Source organism: Gymnodraco acuticeps, unplaced genomic scaffold, assembly GCF_902827175.1.
Source record: "Gymnodraco acuticeps unplaced genomic scaffold, fGymAcu1.1, whole genome shotgun sequence".
NCBI lineage: Eukaryota > Metazoa > Chordata > Actinopteri > Perciformes > Bathydraconidae > Gymnodraco > Gymnodraco acuticeps.
Window position 1 is genome coordinate 3,447,860 of NW_022991219.1, and position 18,958 is coordinate 3,466,817.

At 40.8% G+C, this 18,958-nt stretch overlaps 1 protein-coding gene across 1 annotated transcript; it reads left to right on the forward strand.

Moving 5' to 3' along the window:
• The first annotated feature begins 334 nt into the window (after positions 1-334).
• On the forward strand, positions 335-18,632 carry wbp1lb (WW domain binding protein 1-like b). The gene is made up of 4 exons (XM_034239262.1): positions 335-743; positions 7,681-7,783; positions 12,885-13,046; positions 15,089-18,632. Exons 1-4 carry the CDS (start codon positions 657-659, stop codon positions 15,910-15,912), a joined length of 1,176 nt encoding a protein of 391 aa, XP_034095153.1. The 5' UTR covers positions 335-656; the 3' UTR covers positions 15,913-18,632.
• The last annotated feature ends 326 nt before the right edge of the window (positions 18,633-18,958 follow it).

The following is an 18,958-nucleotide window of genomic DNA, read 5'->3' on the forward strand; positions in this document are numbered from 1 at the left end:
AGCTTTAGTCTGGAACGACAAGACAGTTCTAGCTGCAGTATTTACTGGATTGTGTTCTGTGACATTCTATGTAACTTGACCGGCGTTTGGTACAATCAAAAACTTCTCTAGTCATTTTTACATTGAATATGGCCTCATAAGGGGGGATACCACATTTTAAAAGTCATGAGGAAATACATAACTTTCCCCATAAACTGGAGAAGGGGCACCCAAAAAGACAACAAGGCCATGCACTGGAGACGCACCGGTCCCTGATTGGTCAGCCTCTCCCCAGCTGGCCTTGGCTGTCCAATCATGATTCAGTCCGCAAAACCAGTGGCGATCCACGCAACCGCAAAACCAGTGGCGATCCACGCAACCGCACGCCCATCACGTTGTGCACTGCACATGGATCGGGTCGAGGTGACCACGCCACACCCAGCGGACCGAGTGGCTGTGCTGGAGGAGCGGCTTGTGTAACAGCTGTATCCGCCAGTGGCACCGACACAGCCAGCGCCAGCTCCGAGTGAGATGTCCAGAGGAGGCGGCGCGTCCAGCGGCCTCTCAGCGCCACAGGGGCCGCGAAACAGTTGAACATATTCGGGCATAGTTTGCGAACAACACTGTTTGCGTGCGTATGTTTTTTGTCAGAGCTGTAGCCACTTTTTTTTGGAGGAATGAGAGGCGTATGTCCGGCTCTCAACATGGGATTGTTTTTGCACGCTGTTGGCTCTGTCACCCCCACCGAGTCCGCAGCAGACAGGGTAAGACTGAGCAGTCAAAAACAAGGCTCTCTCTCAGGGCTGTTAGCTAGCTAGTTATCCGGCTAACTTAGCAAACTGGACAACTTTATATTAACTGGCTTATAAAACAACATGTCAAGTCAGTATAGCAACATACTGTTTCTGTTTTCATTCTATATTGACTTTCTTTCACTTATAGTGTGCTGTCAAGAAAGATATTAGCATGCTTGTTGACTTCGTCTGCTCGCTGCGATAGCTAACCCAGTTAGCATAGTTAAAGTGAAGGGACGCTCGAGTCAGGGCCCTGCTGTGTTTTGTTTATGGTAAAGCCAGGGTTTGACATTTCAGTTAGAAGTGTGTTCCAAATAAAAATAAAAGCAGTTCTACAGGTATGGAAGTAGCCACACAGGTAGACATAACAAATAGCATTGACGGGTACATGTATTGATTACTGCCATCTAAAAAGAAAATAGTTCTAATATTATAGCAATTTATTTTATAAGATAATAAAATATGTTGTTGGCAGTGTGTTGACAATGACGTTGTTATAACAAGTTGACCCAGTCATCATGTCATCAAGCAGATTTATTATTTATACAACTGTTTTAAATACAAGAATAACTGTATTATTATGTGTTAAAGTGTTATCGTATGTAGAACAGAATTTGAAGTACAGTCTCCATACATTCTCCTGTCTTTTTTATTATAATAGTCACCTAGGCAGATAATGATGTTGTTGAATGTGACTGTTAAATGTTAAATAATTCATGTTGATTAATAAGAGTTACCTTTTTTAAACTTCTGAATTGATATTCTTAGGGTTTCTTCCTTACAGCTAAACTTGTATTGTAACCTGGTGTTATTTCCTGTTTAGTACATTCACATTGCAACTTCTGAGGAGGTAGACATTAGCAGTGAGCTTCAGATTATTGTCAAAAACAAACCTACCTGCCAAGAGGGATATTTGATTTACATTCTCAATTTTTGCAGTCTTACCCTGCTTTTGTTTTGGAGAAATGATGTGGTTGCAATAATACACATTGTTGTGTTTCTTATGGCGTCACTTGTGCATGCACAATATATATATATATAACATAGAGTATATTTAGTCATGCAATTGTCCTTGGTCTTGTGACTTTTCAGTAAACATTTTAAAGGCGTTTGCTCTGAGAGAAGCAGTTTGATTTGTAGTGTTTTTAGGCCATGATAAGTATGAAACCACAACCTTGCAAACTACTGAGTAAGACTTATTTATGTTGAAGCAGCAGATTTTGCATTACGTTGTTTCAAGCACGTTGTCACTGTAGCATTAATGAAGAGATGCAGTTACAACATTCTTGCAACGCATAGCCTTTTTTGCTGACTTAAGACTTAACGATATGTCACAACTTTCTTTTTACTAGCTTGGCTAAAAGGATTTTCATGATCATTTAGATTCCATCAATGGCATCCAATCCGTGTATCTACGAAAAACATCTATCTATCTACATCTATCATGATGATGATCAACATCTATCATCTATCTAAGAAAAACAATTGGACGGTAGATACACGGATTGCATCCACATTACTGCTGTTTTCCTCTGATTGGATGAAATGACAAATCCAAAAGAACAATATGCACACACACTAAACATTCAACAATAAACAGGAATGTATTTATACATATAAGTTCATGTATTATACAGAAACTAAACTAATCTAACTTCTTAATGGTCCAAAACATTTATTTCATCATTGTAAACATTGTTTTAAAAATGGTATAATAACACAGACATATTACTAGGGAAAGTAATGGTATCAATTCTAAGCATTTCAGAGAAATGTAAAATTGTTTAGAAAAGCCTGTTAGAAAATGCTGTTTTCAGCCTTTCAAAACAAGGAGATTTAGATTTTATTTATTAGATTATATTAAACTACATATCTGGGTTTCGAATAGGGATGGGAATTTGAAAGCAAATGTATATTCGACCCCCAAGAAAACAGTTAAACGATTAACCAAAATGTACATATCCTATAAAAAAAAAAAAAAATGTGGGGAAATCTTTTGCAAAACACACCTTTAGACCTAACACACTTAGCTATGGCACTGTCGTATACATTGAATTATTCCATTTGATCATATGTAATCAACGTAGGCATCCCTCCAAAAAGAATTACAATAAAAAATATTCATAACTCATATTCGAAGACCTGAATAATTTTGAATATTCGATGAATCGTTCCCATCCCTCGTTTCGAACTCATCCAATGTTTGACATAATCTAGGACTTTGTGGATACTTGCATGGAAATGTTCCACTTTTTACTCTAATTTACAGGCCAATTGATTTAATCTAGAAAATAGTCGAGAGATTCATCAATAATGAAAATGAGTTGCAGTTCTAGTTATGTTGCTGTAACTTGGAGTTATTTGTCCTTTTCTTTGTGGTGAGAAAGTAGAGAAAATGTATAATTCATCAACCCTATCAAGACTTTATCAGTCCTTTTATACACGATATATACCCTCTTTGTTTTGTCAGTAGTGAAAAAATATCTCTGAAGTGGTGATGCTGGCTACAATTCCTCTGCGAGTGCATCACGGCACAAGAGCCACAAGCTAGGGGACAGAATTGGGCTTTACTTGTTGTTTTTCGGAGCAAAGAAAAGTAAGGCAAGGCAAGGCAAGTTGATTTATATAGCACTTTTCAACACAAGGCAATTCAAAGTGCTTTACAAAAAATGAAAGACATTCAGAAAAAGGCATTTAAAATCAGTCATTAAAAAGAAAAGCTAATAAAATAAACATTAAAAGAAAAAAATACATGGATAAAAGTTACAGTGCAGTCTAAGATATGAATAGTTCAATTAAACATTTTTCTTTTGTAGTCACTTGTGTTATCACGTGTACTAGTGCCATGTATCTATCTGTTTGTTATCAGTGCACGCATGTGAGCAAAATTGCTAAAGTTATGCAACCCGTAATTGCAAGCTTATCTATCCTTATTTCAGGACAAACAATAGTACAAATGATGCCTTCAAGAAGTATGTTATTTGTTCATGTATAAAAGACTCATGGCCCTTAGGAGACCCAATCACATGGCCCTGAGCTATATCTTCTATTTGAATTCATTCAAAAACAGGCAGCTATATTTTTTCTGTCACAGTAACCTGTTATCGTCAGTTATTATGATTAACACTCAGATCTGTTTTCATCACCTGTTTATAGCAAAAAGGCAAACGATTTCTTCTAGTTTGCATCATTTCCGTAATCTGTCAAAATGTGTGCCTTCCGCTGATAGATTTGAAACGTGATGTATTCAAGAGCTGGTGTCTCAAAAGCTTTAAAAGCGTTTTGTTTCTTTACACAGCTTATCATAGCACCTAAAATAAGAAACAAAAGTTGTCAGTTAATTTTTTCACATGACATCATGGGGTACAAAAAAGCTAGCATGTAAGCCGGGGTCTTGTCAGCGTCCTCCACACACACATCTTAAATGTATAAATACAGTGTTTTGTTTTGTGGGAAAAAGGACCGTTAATCATTTCTTTTTTTATTATTACTTAATTGCAGGTATTAACATAGCAAGTTATCAATCTCATGAACTTTATCATTCACCCTGCCACATTAACTGTGTAACCAAAATAATACTTATAATCATGATACTACCATCATTTCTGAAGCCATTGTCAAATGTCATGTTTTTGCATTTCTAACAATGTTCTGAGAGACCTCTTAGTTGACTGCAACATTTTTGTGTCCCAGTTTGATTATAGGCCTTGAATAGTACCAGCTACAGTAAGTGTCCTCTTGTATCCTAAAGTCCTGGCATACACACGGTATGTTCTGACTTGTATAATGTAGCTACTTGTTTGTTAAACTGAACTCCTCAGCTATGTGGGATAGTATTGCATTTCAGGGACAGTTCACACAAACAAATACATACTTTTTTCTTTTACCTGTCAATCTAGATTGTTTTTAGAATTTAGGGATTTGGGAAATCTCCCAAGGCTCTTGCTCCAGATGTAAACAGCTGTAACGTTAGCCAACTCAGTAGGGCTAGGTGAGCTAGCATTAGCTTCATTCTCCGCGTTGATACATTGGCCGGTGTTATTCGTTAGAGAGAAAGTAGTTCCTCTATGAACCTGTGCACAACATGCCTAGTTTTGGATTATCTGAGTAACCGGGTCTTGAGACATTGCTGTCGAGTACTACTTCCTTTTCCCCCCTTTTCTTTTAGAGAAGGTACAAATGTCTACGACTAATGCCTCCACAATTATTTAGATTGATACATTTAAATAGCTCTTTAAGTAAGAGGGAAAATAGGTGTTTTACATTTTTGGGTTGAACTAGCCCTTTAAGGCTGTTTGGAACATATCAGTGGTGTTGTTACATCCATGACCTTGATGACTATAAAAAGCTCATTTATTTGTTGCAAGACAGAATAATAAATAAGGGGTCGGCAAGGTCTTTATGTGCATCAGCTAGCTTGCCAAGTCCCTACAGGCCTGTATTAAGTGGATCAACTCAGAATGAACTAAGAACTGTACCCTCTTAACTCCAGTGACTGTAATCGATAGCCGTTCTCACTGTCTGCTCATTTCAGCAGCTTCTCATTAATAAGGTTTATTATTTTCTAACGCAGCGATCATTTCTGGGACGGTAACCAAATCCAACTTTAATCTTGTAGCGTAGCATGAGAGAGTGGATTGTTGCCTGTTTGGATGATAGACAGAGGAATCTAGTCCCTCCAGATTCTTTGCTCAGTCACTGTCTCCTATAAGATAAAGGTTACAGGGATAGTCTCAGGTTAAGGCTTGATTCACGTCCCATCCCGCAATGTATGACATGCATGTCAAAGATCAGATGGAGCACTTTTTCTCCACGAAAGGCCTGTTTACGAAACCCCCCGACCCACTTCAGTGCTCTAGTATCTTTATGCGGCACAGGCTGAAGACCCAAACAAACTAGATGGTTATCTGTATCCAATTCCAAAAAGGGCTCAGCAGCCTGCCAAGTGGGGAGCATATGGTGGGGAGTAGTGAGTCAGTGAAAACAGCTGAAGTTATCGGAGGAACAGAACATTATGTGTTTATTACACAGACAATTAACTCCCTCCGTGTTGGGGGTGTTTTTTTTGGATAAAATGTCATGTTGATAAGGTTGAAACAGCTGTTGAGAGAACTTTTGAAGGTTGCGTCCACATTTAATGTCAGCAGTTTAGATTGTGCTGATCCAGCGTGTGACGAATTATTCCCGCGTTACCTACCGCTCCGTGTTCTCGCCCGTTCTTCCCAGGCCTCACACTTTAAGACACACACCTCTCGGCACCCTGTACGCCTTATTATCATGCCCAGCTAGGAGCTCGCCCTCCGCTGCTGCTTGGAAATTTCCGTAGAGCAATCCTTGTCCATTGTTTAGGGTGAGGGAGTGTGTGTGGGGTGGACAGAGGGAAGAAAAAAAGATAGAGAGGGAGGCAGGGACTGGGAGAATGTGTGTGAGTTTCTTTTGAGGGATAATCACCCATGAGGTTGGAGGGACTTGTCTGGGATTTTTGGAACCTGGATCCTCATCGGCATGCATCGCAATCTGGGACCTGCACTGGTAATCTGCAGGGATCAAACCTGTCCTTCTCTAGAACTTGGGCTAGCTAATCATTGAGCTCATTTAGAAGAAAACCTCTGAGGGATCTAGCTGCAAAAACCCATTTGAAAGGATTTTGATTACTCCCTTGTCTTCTGGCACTATGGGAATCATCGGATCTGATTATCCTCCGCAGTCAGGTTAGCTTTTGATCATTTCATTGACGCTAGACAAATACCTTATTGGTTTTGGATTAAAGTTGACTCTTGTGCCGAACACTTTCTGATATTTTAAAGCTTTTTTAGGCCTCAGCTAAATCTTTTCAAGTTGAGTGTGTGTCTCAGATCTTGGGCAACATACGGAGAGGTTTTCACTGGCTGCCGTTCAGAAATTTGCACTTGATATGGGTCTTGAACACTGATGAAATTCAAGCACCTTGTTTACTCCGGAGCTAAGTTTAAATGTGGCTACAAGATATGTCTGCAGTGTTATCATTCTAAATCAAATATCAGGGCTAGGCATGTAAGACGTGCTTTTTCCAGGGTTCTTTTCACCTCCGTTCCCAAATATTTGTGTTCTTTCTTTCAGCTTTGAGTCCTGCTTCTCTTTCCCTCAGTGAATTGTTGTGTGGGAAAGTATTGTACATCAAAAGAAAGTATGCAAATACATCATGCTACCTGAAAGCTGTTGTTTTTTTTTAATACAACTGGAACATAGTACATGATTACACAATGAACTAGCTTTAGAACAAATTGAAATAAGGCCTTTTGACATGTCACTATAGGAAAATCAAGGGTGTAGATAAAACGATGAGAGCTGCTTTAGTGTCATGGTCCAGCCGTTCTGTATAGTCTGTCACTGTCACAGTGTCATGGCTTATTGGGACACTTGAAAACAACAGACATTGTCAATGTTATCTATACCTATTGAAGTGTGTGACAAAGTAAAGAGGAGTCACTCAAGTATTTGACTTAGAATACAAATTTCAATATAATTGCATGAAGCTATTCTAAAATGGTCTAAGAAAACGGAAATGTATCTTTAAAGTTCAGAACAAACAACACAAATGTACAAACATGACTTCTTATGTAGCTTCTAAGCAGGTGAAATGTCTGCAGATTATCTTTTATTTTTGCTTGCTTAATGCAGATCATTTTATTTTTTTGTTTCGGCAATAAATAGTTTTCCAAACAGAGCAAAACAAGGTACAAATGTAATTTCACACTGTGTCAAGGAATAAAAACATGAATCATTGTGGGGGGTTCTGTTATTTTAATTTATTGGTACAGCTCACCGTAACCAGATTTCTTAAGATGATGTTTCTTTTAGGTTGTTTTTTTTAGTAGAGATGTTGATAACACTTTCCTTTTAAAGGGACACTGCTCCTCTCTTGCAGAGCCTACTGCACTGTGAAGGTGTGAACAACCAGAGCTACGTCTGTGAGTCTGGACACTGCTGCGGGGAGTCCCTGTGCTGCAGCTACTACTATGAGCTCTGGTGTAAGTATCCTGCTTAAAAGAAAAGATATATACTAATAATAATAATAATAGATTCATTTTATTAGAGCTTTTACAGGTGCTCAAAGACGCTTTACAGATATAGTTAAAATAAAGGAACAACAAATAAATATATAGTTAAAGTCAAATAATACAAAAACAATCACACATTAAAAGCCAGATTGAAGAGGTGTGTTTTTGTAAGTTTTCTGAAGGTGGTGAGGTCAGTGCAGTCTCTGATGGGTTGTGGGAGTGAGTTCCAGAGGGAGGGGGCAGCGACGGAGAAGGCTCTGTCCCCCCAGGTCCGGTGATTGGTGCGGGTGGGGATGGATAGGAGGTTGGCTTCTGATGAGCGGAGGCAGCGGGAAGGGGCGTGGTGGTGCAGCAGGTTTGTGAGGTGGGGGGGGGCCTGATTGTTGAGGGCTTTGTGAGTAATGAGGAAGACTTTGAAGTTGATTCTTTGACGGACGGGGAGCCAGTGGAGGTTCTGGAGGACGGGAGTGATGTGGTCTCGGGAGCGGGTGTGGGTGAGGAGGCGGGCAGCAGAGTTCTGGATATGTTGGAGTTTATTGAGGAGGTTGGATGGTATGCCGTAGAGGATGCTATTGCAGTAGTCGAGTCGTGATGTGATGAATCTATGAATCAGGGTTTCAGCAGCCGAGGAGGAGAGTGATGGGCGGAGACGGGCAATGTTTTTGAGGTGGAAAAAGGCGGTCCTGGTGATGTGATTGATGTGGTGGTGAATTTGAGCTGACTGTCGAAGATGACTCCGAGGTTGCAGATGTGAGGGGGGGAGATAGAGTGTGGCTGTCAATGGTGAAGTTGAAATTCTGGATGTCTTTGGTACAGGATGGGGGGCCGATGATGATGATGTCTGATTTGGCACTGTTCAGTTGGAGATAGTTTGTTTGCATCCATGCTTTTATTTCTGAGAGACAGTTGGTGAGAGTGGAGTGTGTTGTGGGGGTGATGGTTTTTGTTGAGATATAAAGTTGGATGTCATCGGCGTAGCAGTGAAATTGAAGGTTGTGGCGACAAATTATTTTGCCAAGGGGGAGCATAGAGGATGAAGAGGAGGGGGCCAAGCACCAATCCCTTGGGGGACGCCTTGGGACAGAGGAGCAGTGGAGGAGGTGCAGTTGTTGATGTTGATAAACTGATGTCTGTCGGTGAGGTAGGATTTCAGCCAGGAGAGTGCAGTGTCGGTGATGTTGAGTGATGATTCGAGGAGGGACAGCAGGATGGCGTGGTTGATGGTGTTGAATGCTGCGGTGAGGTCGAGGAAGATGAGGATGTTCAGGTTGCCGGAGTCAGAGGAGAGGAGGAGGTCGTTTGTGATTTTGAGAAGAGCTGTTTCGGTGCTGTGTTTTGATCGGAAACCGGATTGAAATGGCTCAAAGAGGTCATTGGAGCTGAGGTGGGATTTTAGTTGTGAGGCAATGACACGTTCAAGTATTTTTGACAGAAAGGGGAGATTTGAGATGGGCCGGAAGTTGGACATGATGTCAGGTGTGAGTCCAGGTCTTTTGAGAATGGGTGTGACAGCAGCCAGTTTGAGAGAGGGGGGGGGGAACTGAACCAGATCTGAGGGAGGAGTTAATGATGGTGGCGATGAGTTGGGAGATGGCAGGGAGGCTCTCTTTAACAAATTTGGAGGGCATTGGGTCAAGTGTGCAGGTGGAGTTAATTCCAGTCATAAAGTCGGACAGTTGCATGGGGGTCACAGGGGAGAAGTGGGACAGGGGCTGTTGAGGGTGTCAGATTGCTGTAAATGTTGCTGATTTTGGTTTGGAAAAACGAGAGGAAGGAGTTCGGTGGTGAATGATGAGTTGGCGTTGTCACAGGGTTTGAGAAGTTTGCTGATGGTGGAGAACAGACGCTTGGGGTTGCTGGAGCCAGACTGAATGAGTTGTGAGTAGTAATTAGACCAGGCTGCTTTGAGTGCGTTACTGTACTGCTGGATTTGAAGATGGACTGTTAGTGTGGTTTTCTTGTGTTGGCGTTCCAGTTGACATTTCCTTGATTTCATTTGGCGGAGTTCGGGGGTATACCAGGGGGCGGAGTGTATGAAAGAGACATTTTTTGTTTTTCTGGGGGCCAGTTCATTGAGACAGAAGGAGAGGGTGCTGTTATAATAGTCCACAAGTTCAGATGGGTTTTCAGAAAGTGGGGGGGGGGGAGACAGACATCTTGCAGGTAATGGAGGCAGTGATTGCTGAAGGTGAGATGGATTTGAGATTTCTGTAGGTTATTGTGCGTTTTTGCTTTTGGGCGGGGATGTTGATGTCCATGATGATGGCCAGGTGATCAGAGATGTGGAGATTGAGGCTGGACAGATGATGGATGGTGAGACCAGTGGAGCAGACCAAGTCCAGGATGTGACCACGGCTGTTTGTTGGGAAGTTGATGTGTTGAGAGAAGTTGCAGCAGTGAAGGGTTTCCTTAAATTCAGAGGCATATTTGCAGGTCGGGTCGTCAACATGAATGTTAAAATCACCTAAGAGGAGAACAGATGGGGATATGGCAGAAAGCTGAGTGAGAATGTCAGAGAGGTCGGAGAGAAAGGAGGGGTTTGGCTTCGGGGGACGGTAGATGATGGCTGTGACCAGGGGAGTAGGACCAGAGAGTTTAAAGATCAGGTGTTCAAATGAAGAAACATCAGGGATGGGGATTATGGTAGCTTTTATTTCCTTTCTGATAATAGCAGCTATACCACCATGTCGGCGAGGTTTGTCAATGTATGTGAATCCTGCTGGGGTGATTTGATTTAAAGAAAAATAGTCCAGGGGTATTTGCCATGTTTCGGTCAGATACAGAAAGTCCAGGTTATATACATACCCCTTGTCACTTTCTCGCAAAACGCCTCTACTATTGAGGGATTGACAGGCCTAGGATATTTAGCTACCTCAATTATTCTGTTGTTGCCCAAAAATCTCAGCACCCCTGAGGATTATTAGTAATAACAAATACATGTAGATTTATTTAAAATAAAGTATGGGCGTGTTTTGGATTCTACAACATTTTTCAAGAACGTTATTGTTATTATGACAGTGATCGAGCATCAGAGCTTCCGGAATTTGACAGACTATGTAGAAAATTTCCAGAAATGTTCTTTTTTTTTTTAGCAGAAAGTAAAGAACCTTAAAGGTGAGGTAGGTAATTTTGGAGAAACCAGCTTGAGTGCGCTAGAATTTGAAAATACACAACCGGAATAAATCTGCCACTTCCTTACAGAGCCCCTCCTCCAACACACACGAACGCGCACATGACCAATGAGGGCACGAGATAAGTTTGTGCACAGATGGAAGGCTGACAGGCAGGTAGGCCATCCAGTTACTTTAGCCGGGCCGGCTCAGATGATTGGTCGTGCTTTTTACAGCGCCACGGCTTCCACAGATGACATTTTTTTATGTATTTATTGTCAAAGCACTTAATATATTCATTGCTATCGGGATGTTAAGAGCATTCCATGGAATATAACAAAAAGTGTTTCTGAAATAAATTACATACCCCACCTTTAAGTTTTAAATAATTAATAATTTAAAGATATCTTTCTTGGGATTACCATAAAATAGTGATGGTAGGAGTCCCTGGGTTATTGAAACACAAAAAATGTAACGTAAATAAAATTATTACATTTTTTGAAAATGTTGAAACATGTTAAATGTACTTTTTGATTCAAGGTATGTTATGTTTCAGCTAACCCTTCTTCCCACTCTAAAAAATGTTTACATGTGATATAATGTAATGATACGTGTATATGCAGTATTAAATATATTACTTTACACAGATTCTGCTTGGAAAATATTCTATAAATATCTGTGATAATGTAGCCACATTATTTCCACGAGGTGGGCATGCCATAAGATGTTTGGTATGCTCAGACATGATGTCTGTCTGGGCTCCATCCATGTTTCTGACCTGACCCTGTAACCTTTTTAAATCGTCTGCTCCAAATTTTCCATGACAGTTTCTTCTGGCCTTCATTGATGTCATGAGGCTTAGGAATAGGCTGATGCCGTATGGGCAGTGCTTGCAGTCAGGATATAAGGGTTTTAACTTAAGGGCTGGAATCCTTGTTTACACACACTACAGAAACATGTTTTCTACAAGATAACCCTACTTACCTTATTAGATAAGACTTTTAAAAAAAGGGCGTGAGAAATGCACTTGTGATGATTTAACGCAGATTATTTCATACGTTCCTGTTGCTTTATAGTCACCATGGGTTTATGTGCTTAGTTAACACAAATATTGCAGACATGTATTTACTGTACATGCCACTATATAAGCTTGGAACCACCAACATAGAAAATCATATTTTAGCCTTTGGTCGTTGCCTGTTTTCAGAGAAGAAATTCACATGTAGTAGAGGCTGGAGTTTAGATGGTACTGTTTTTTTGTTTGTTGAAAATAATAATAATCACCTACAATGTGTTGTAGCGCTAGCCAATAGAAGCGCAAGTCAAGTGTAACATAGGGATGTCAGTATTTGGTGGAAATAAACAAAGAATGGAGGCGTTTCAGGCAGAGGGGGGAGTGTGTGGGAGCATTTACATGCTCAAAACCTACATAACCTATATAAAGAGAAAACCCCACAAATCATAATAGAGCCCCTTTAAACAATGAAATTGTGCTGGGATGTGGTATTCATAATTTATATTCCCGAATAATAACTGTGTGTACAAAAGATATTTCTGTTTTATTTATTTTGTCTGATTTATTTCAACATCCACAATCAGAGTTTAGTGCGTGTCTAATATCTGTGGTTGCTTCACAGAGTAAACAGTCAGTGTCTTGTTGTGGAGATAAGTACGGACTTGGACCTCTTGATGACGTCAAATTCATAATGCAATGCATACAGTTTACAAGCACGTAAATGTTTCACTATTATAACCAGAGGTTGGTTGTATTGGATCTGTTTGTGTTAGCAACAGGCAGAACAAACTAGCACAGTTTATGGACATTGTAGAAGACACTTTCCTGTTAACACCCCTTCATCATCCAACAAGTTTATTATACAATATAGTGCCAAACAATCTTATATATTTGTTATAGTTTCACTGTAAGCAGAACATGACAGTGTTGATTCCTCTCACTTCAGGGTTTTGGTTGGTGTGGGCGATCATCTTCATCCTGAGCTGCTGCTGTGTGTGTCACCATCGCCGCACCAAACAACGTCTGCAGCAACAACAACGGCAGCACGAGATCAACCTCATCGCCTACCGCGAAGCACACAACTACCCCTCCGTGCCCTTCTTCTTCAGTAAGATCTGCTACACCAACACAGACAAGATAATAAGGAAACATGATATGATATAGTTGTTCGTCTTTTTCTACGCCAACCAGGAAATTATCATCGCAAAAGGTCCCTTGACAAAAAAACGCAGGATTCTCTATCGGATTTTGGGAATATTGCAGTAATAAGATTTGTGGCAAACACACGTTTATGACACTTTGAGAAAAACACATTCTGATCCGCAGGATAATCTCAACACACGATTATAATACATGAAGCTTAAATGCAATAGCCGGAATTAAATTGCTAACACTAGTCTGTAAACAAACTACATCGTGCTCATGTAGCATCACCCCCGCTAAACTAAAGGCTGTCTCGTGATGGGTGAGAATATTTGTAGTAATCACATTTAGTTGGCTTTAGTGTGTTTGTGTTGGAACGTCTCTCTCAAAAGGTAATTACTCTCACTGCCAGAGGGGGGAGACAAAAGTTCTACACTACAACTTAAAAATGGATTAATACCATTAACGCCAACAAGTGTTAGCTTAGTAATTGCAGAAACATTTTACATTTTTTGGGGACATTTTCCTCAAAAGTTGACAAAAAAAACATTTGTTGTGTGTTTATCATGTCAAGGCATCTTGAGTGCGTAAACAAGGCCTTCCTGTCAGAATTTCAGGTTTAAATCTAAATGGATAAAAAATATTGACGTATGTTTTTGAAAGTGTAATTTTGAAGTGTAATTGAGCTGAAGCATTTCATTGTTTGGTATGTACAGTAGTGCAAGGGGTTAATAGCACTGTTTTAAAAGTGGTTATTTAAAAATAAAACTGTATTGCGTGCAACCCTTTTTTTGCACACACTAATTTCCTTCAGGCTACAGACTCATTATATGTGTGTGGCCAGGGGAAATGATTGAGGAAGCCAATGTTCTCTTTGATGATCTCTCGTCTTGAACCCGCCTGTTCTCCAAAATCGATGTTTGCTTCCTCCCCCCATTATATAAATATTTTTTCTTTTAACATGTAAACTACGCGTTCTGGTACTCTCTGACAAGAAAATAAAGCAAAAAGACAATGAACTTCAGGCAAACAGGCCAAATAATATTGCCGCAAGCATGTTTGAGTCATTTTAGAATCAGTAGAGTAAGGAGGAATTATTTTTAGTTTACTTTGTTTTAAATGACATTGCCTGGGCCCTGCTGCTGCAAAGCGGGAGCAATGTTTTTCTTTACATTTTCTATTAAAAGTTTACTAACATGTCCAAATTGAAATACTTTGTGCATGCTATTTTTCAGAACATTTATAAGTTGTACTGGTCATTTCAAAAAGTGGTGGGGACATGTCCCCAGCGTAAAGGACGCCTATCCGAGGGCCAGTGCTGCCCCCCCCCCCTGCAGTCATGCAACATGTTGAAGTGTCAAGTGCTCGGTAGGCATGTCTACAGTATTGAAGTGTATGTTCGTCGCTTTGGATAAAGGTCTCAGCTAAATAACATGTAATGTAATAACTTGACCCCATTACAAGGATTACCAGCTGCGTGTCGAGTGTACGACTCAAAGGTCGCCTATGTCAAGTCTATCGTAGAGGTGAAGGTGTTTTGGAAAACAAAAACTCAGTTCTTAACCGTTAGAATTTCAAGCACTAACACGTAATTATCAAACTGAGGAATTAAAAACGAGTGACAAACAGCGCGGTATGAGCCTGGCTCAGTGTAATGTTTGCACTGACATGTATCCCTGGTTTCACACAGCGTCAGAACCTTCCCTGTTTGCATGCCCCAGTTTTCAGGAAACGGCCGGCATCCTTGGGTCCTTGCCAGTGTTGCAACAGCATCGCGCCCAGAGCTGCAACGGCCTTCAGCACAGAATTGACCCAGATATGAGCTTGTTTTGTCACATTGTTCCCCCTATTGCTTTGGGAATGTTTGAATAAGTGGAAGTTCAGTGAGGTCATGTTAGAATCTTTAGGGGTCAGACAGAGAAGTTATGTGAATGCAAAAATAACTAAGTGTTGCTGCCATGAAACATTTCCAGTGCTTAAGCAGATTTCTGCTTTTTTTTTTATCAGGGTTTCTGCCAAACTACCTCCTGCCTGACTACGAAGAGGTGGTCAACCGGCCCCCGACACCCCCCCCTCCCTACAGTGCCTTACACACAGGCCCATCCTCAGTGGCTACTAGCCCCCTGGCTCCTGATCAGCAGGAGGGACACTGTCCAAACATCCAGCCCACTCCGGTGCCCCCGGTCTCTGACAGTCTGTGCAGACCCGGGACAGAGGAACCACAGCCCCCCACCTTAGACTTGAGGCCAAAGCCTGACAACAAGCCGCAAGAGTCTGGCGTGATACTGCTGTCAGATGGACTCAGGGAGGGACTTAGCAGCCCGGATAAAAGGAGCGGAGGTGCGGAGGACTGCTGTAAGGACCCCCTGTTGAAGGAGCGGACGGAGGGTCCTGCTGAGGACAAAGATCGATTCCTCAATGGACGGAGGAGGCGATTCACGGGGGACTCCGGGATTGAGGTGTGTGTGTGCGGCTCACGAGGGAGCAGCGGTTTTAGTGGAGCTGGAGGGACAGGCCAGGAGGGAAAGGAGTTGAGGGAGCTAGAGGGCCTGCTGGGGCATGAGGGGGTAGATGAGGAGCAGGGGGGAGAGGAGGAGGAGGAAGAAGAGGAAGAGGCGGGCGACTTCTGCGACAGCTGTGGCAATCGAGTCTCCTTCAGTGTGGAGGAGGAGCAGGCGCCGGGCGAGCCGGAGAGGCGGGTCGCACCCGGGCCTCCTCAGCCGGCTAATCAAACAAGCGGTGCCGCGCCCCACCCCCCCGTGTGCCTCCTCCACACCATCAACGAGCAGGAGGGGCCGCACCTCGGCCCCAGCACTGAGCCGCAGGGCTGACACACACACCTGCATGTCGGAGAGGGAAGAGGCTTTTGTATCTGACGGGTGTTTTATGTCTAAATGCTGAGTGTGAGTATATGTGTGTAGATAAAGCAGGTGTGGGAGCGGGAAGTTGAAACTCAACAAAATATGACAGAGAGTTAAGAAAACCTGCCCCCCCCCCCCCCCCTCACACTGGAACGGTGGCCTTAACCTGTGTTTTTTTGGGTTACGTTCGGGCAGTCCAAGCCCCTTTAACAAGCCTGGGGCAAATTGAGACTCCTCACACACACACACACACACACACACACACACACACACACACACACACACACACACACACACACACACACAGTCCTTCAGTTGACCTTGTCATGCAACAGAAACTACTGACACACAGTCAAAGACTTGAAAGCTAAAGCTGTGACGTCAGGAAGGGACATTCACTGCCCTGGATTAACGCAGCTCTACATTTTGGGTGCTTGCAACGTTTCTACCAAGGCATTTTTCAAGGCAGGAAACTAGGTAGTAAAAAAAAAAAAGGAACACATGCAGCAGGAACATTTTTGGGTGAGTGCAATGTGGATTTGCCACCGTGCGTGCTTATGCAAACTGATACTGTACAGGGACGCTAGAACAAGACTGTGTGTGACGTCCCATCAGATTTCAGAAGTGCTTTTTTAGCTTTTTAAAAACCGCTCTGCCTTGTGTGTGTTTGTGTTGCTCTCTATCTGCCCCAGCTAGTCATAGACTGTGAGCAGTTCCTATTTTGCACAAAGTATATGTATCTTTATAAATGAAACTTTAATGGCTTAAACAAATCAAAACAGAAATAGCTTTCAGTCTTAAATTGCAGTTACATAATTTAGTGTCTTAGGGTTTTGGGGCAACATCAATAAGAAATGGACCTCTGGATTGTTAGTAGGGAATGCAACAGACTCACTCTGTACACAATCACTTAAAAAAATAAAATAATGGAATGTTGTAGTATGTGCCTACGCTCCCCAAAGAAAATGCAGAACTTTTATGGAACAATGACGGTTTCAATGAAACTGAGAGACAATGAGAAAGCAGGTACCAAAAATAGAAAATAATATATAAAAAAAGCTTCTTAGAGATTACAGATGAGAACGTCAGACTTCATACTCAGTCGCTTCTATACATAACCGCCTTCACCAGCTATACAAATATTGACACCCTGTACTGGAATTTCATAATAGCACAACCTGAATACACTTTCGCTGTGGAATTCATCCACTAAACATCAATAGCAGCTTCCTGTAGGGTCTGTTAAGTTGGATTTAATTAGACTGGTGCAATTGAACCAAAATAGCTATATGAACAGCTATATAACTATAAGTATGTTTTACTAATTGATGACTGTCAATATAATGCACTTTGCTGTACAATCTGAGAGGAAATGTTCCGTGTATTTTCCTTTATTTTTATACCATCATTTAGCCTGTTAAATGGAATAATACCTATTTGGGGACTTGAATTAATGAATAAAGGAAAATAAACCAAGTAGCAAAAAATAAGATAAGGTAATAAAATAAGTTTGGTAGTTGTCCTTTTGTTATTATCAATACCAGTAAACAAAAGGATATTTCTTGTTACATGTTTTATGGACAAACATTACAGTTTAAAAAGCAATATTGATAATGCTGTAATGCGAATAGAAAGCAAAGACCACCGTTGTTCCATCATAAGTATGTTGTAATGCCTTTTAAGATGTTTTAAATCTAACCTTTTAATCCAGATTTGACTGAAGTTCTGATGATAAATGGGCCATGAAAAATGACACTGGTTGAAACAGGAGCATGCTACGTCAAACTTTTACAAAAATAAGTGAAATTAGACTCTGTCCATTCCCTAAAGCGAACTGGAACTTGGTGATGCGACATGTCATTGTGTCATGATAATGTATATACTACTTTGGAGCACCCTGAAAAATGCACACGTCCCAATGTTTGCAAAGCACAAATGTTTCCTTTCACAGATTTCTATATACCGCTAGATTTTAGGGCCTAAAACAATCTAACAAGAGATCTCTAAACTTCTAGCACTAATTCAATTGTGTCGTGAACTTTCTGTATAAGCAGTAAGGTGATTGAATCTTACCCATGAATGCCTGAACACTCTAAAGTGCTTTATACAGTATGTTGATTGTTTTTGTGAGCTAAAAAGTGATATTGTGGTACATGTAGTACCAAGAAAAAATATTTTTCATATCAACTGAAAACCTTTACAAAAAAAGATTATGGAACTGTATACAGTTTCAGAACCACTTTATATTTGAAAATATGTAAAATATACTGTAACATGTTTGTGAACCAAATAGTTGCTTTCATAATTTGTATGAAATCATTAGCTTTATTGTTATGGACAGCTTTTCTCATGACTATTATTTGTTTCTGTTATGAGAAGATTTCACTTCTTAAGCTGTGTGAAGGGTACGTTTTGACTAACAATACAGTCGATACATGTAAACAAGACCAGGGGCATCTTGCCAAAGACACCTTTTCTTTCTTAAACCAGTGTGTAAGGTGGTTTTGCACGTATTCTTTGAATGTTCTGATCATAAGCCATTTATTACAACCAACAAGGTATGTTAAATAAAACATGCCCTTTCAAATTCAAGCTGACTCTTGTTGTTAAGACTGAGTGGAGCTCTATTTTTGTGTGTGGGAAACTAAACTTGCACTTCTAAAGACTGAATAAAAAAAGTCTAACATGCATGTCATATCTTTGGGATTTCTTTTATTCAAACTTTGTTTTTAACGATTTTTCGTATTTGTTAAATCAGACAAACTTGCTTAATATCATGTAGAAAGAAAGAAAAGAATAAACATACAATACATACATACACACACCTATACAGTACATTTGTATACACGTATCTATTTAGATACTCTATTTGTGTACATACATTAAAATACATATGGCTAATGAAGGCAGGGTTACATCAAATTACCCAAGTCTTTGGGTCCTCTCTGTCCATGATTGACCTTTAAATTGGTCTGATTCTTCCATGTATAGACTGAGATCCATTTATTTGGCTTTA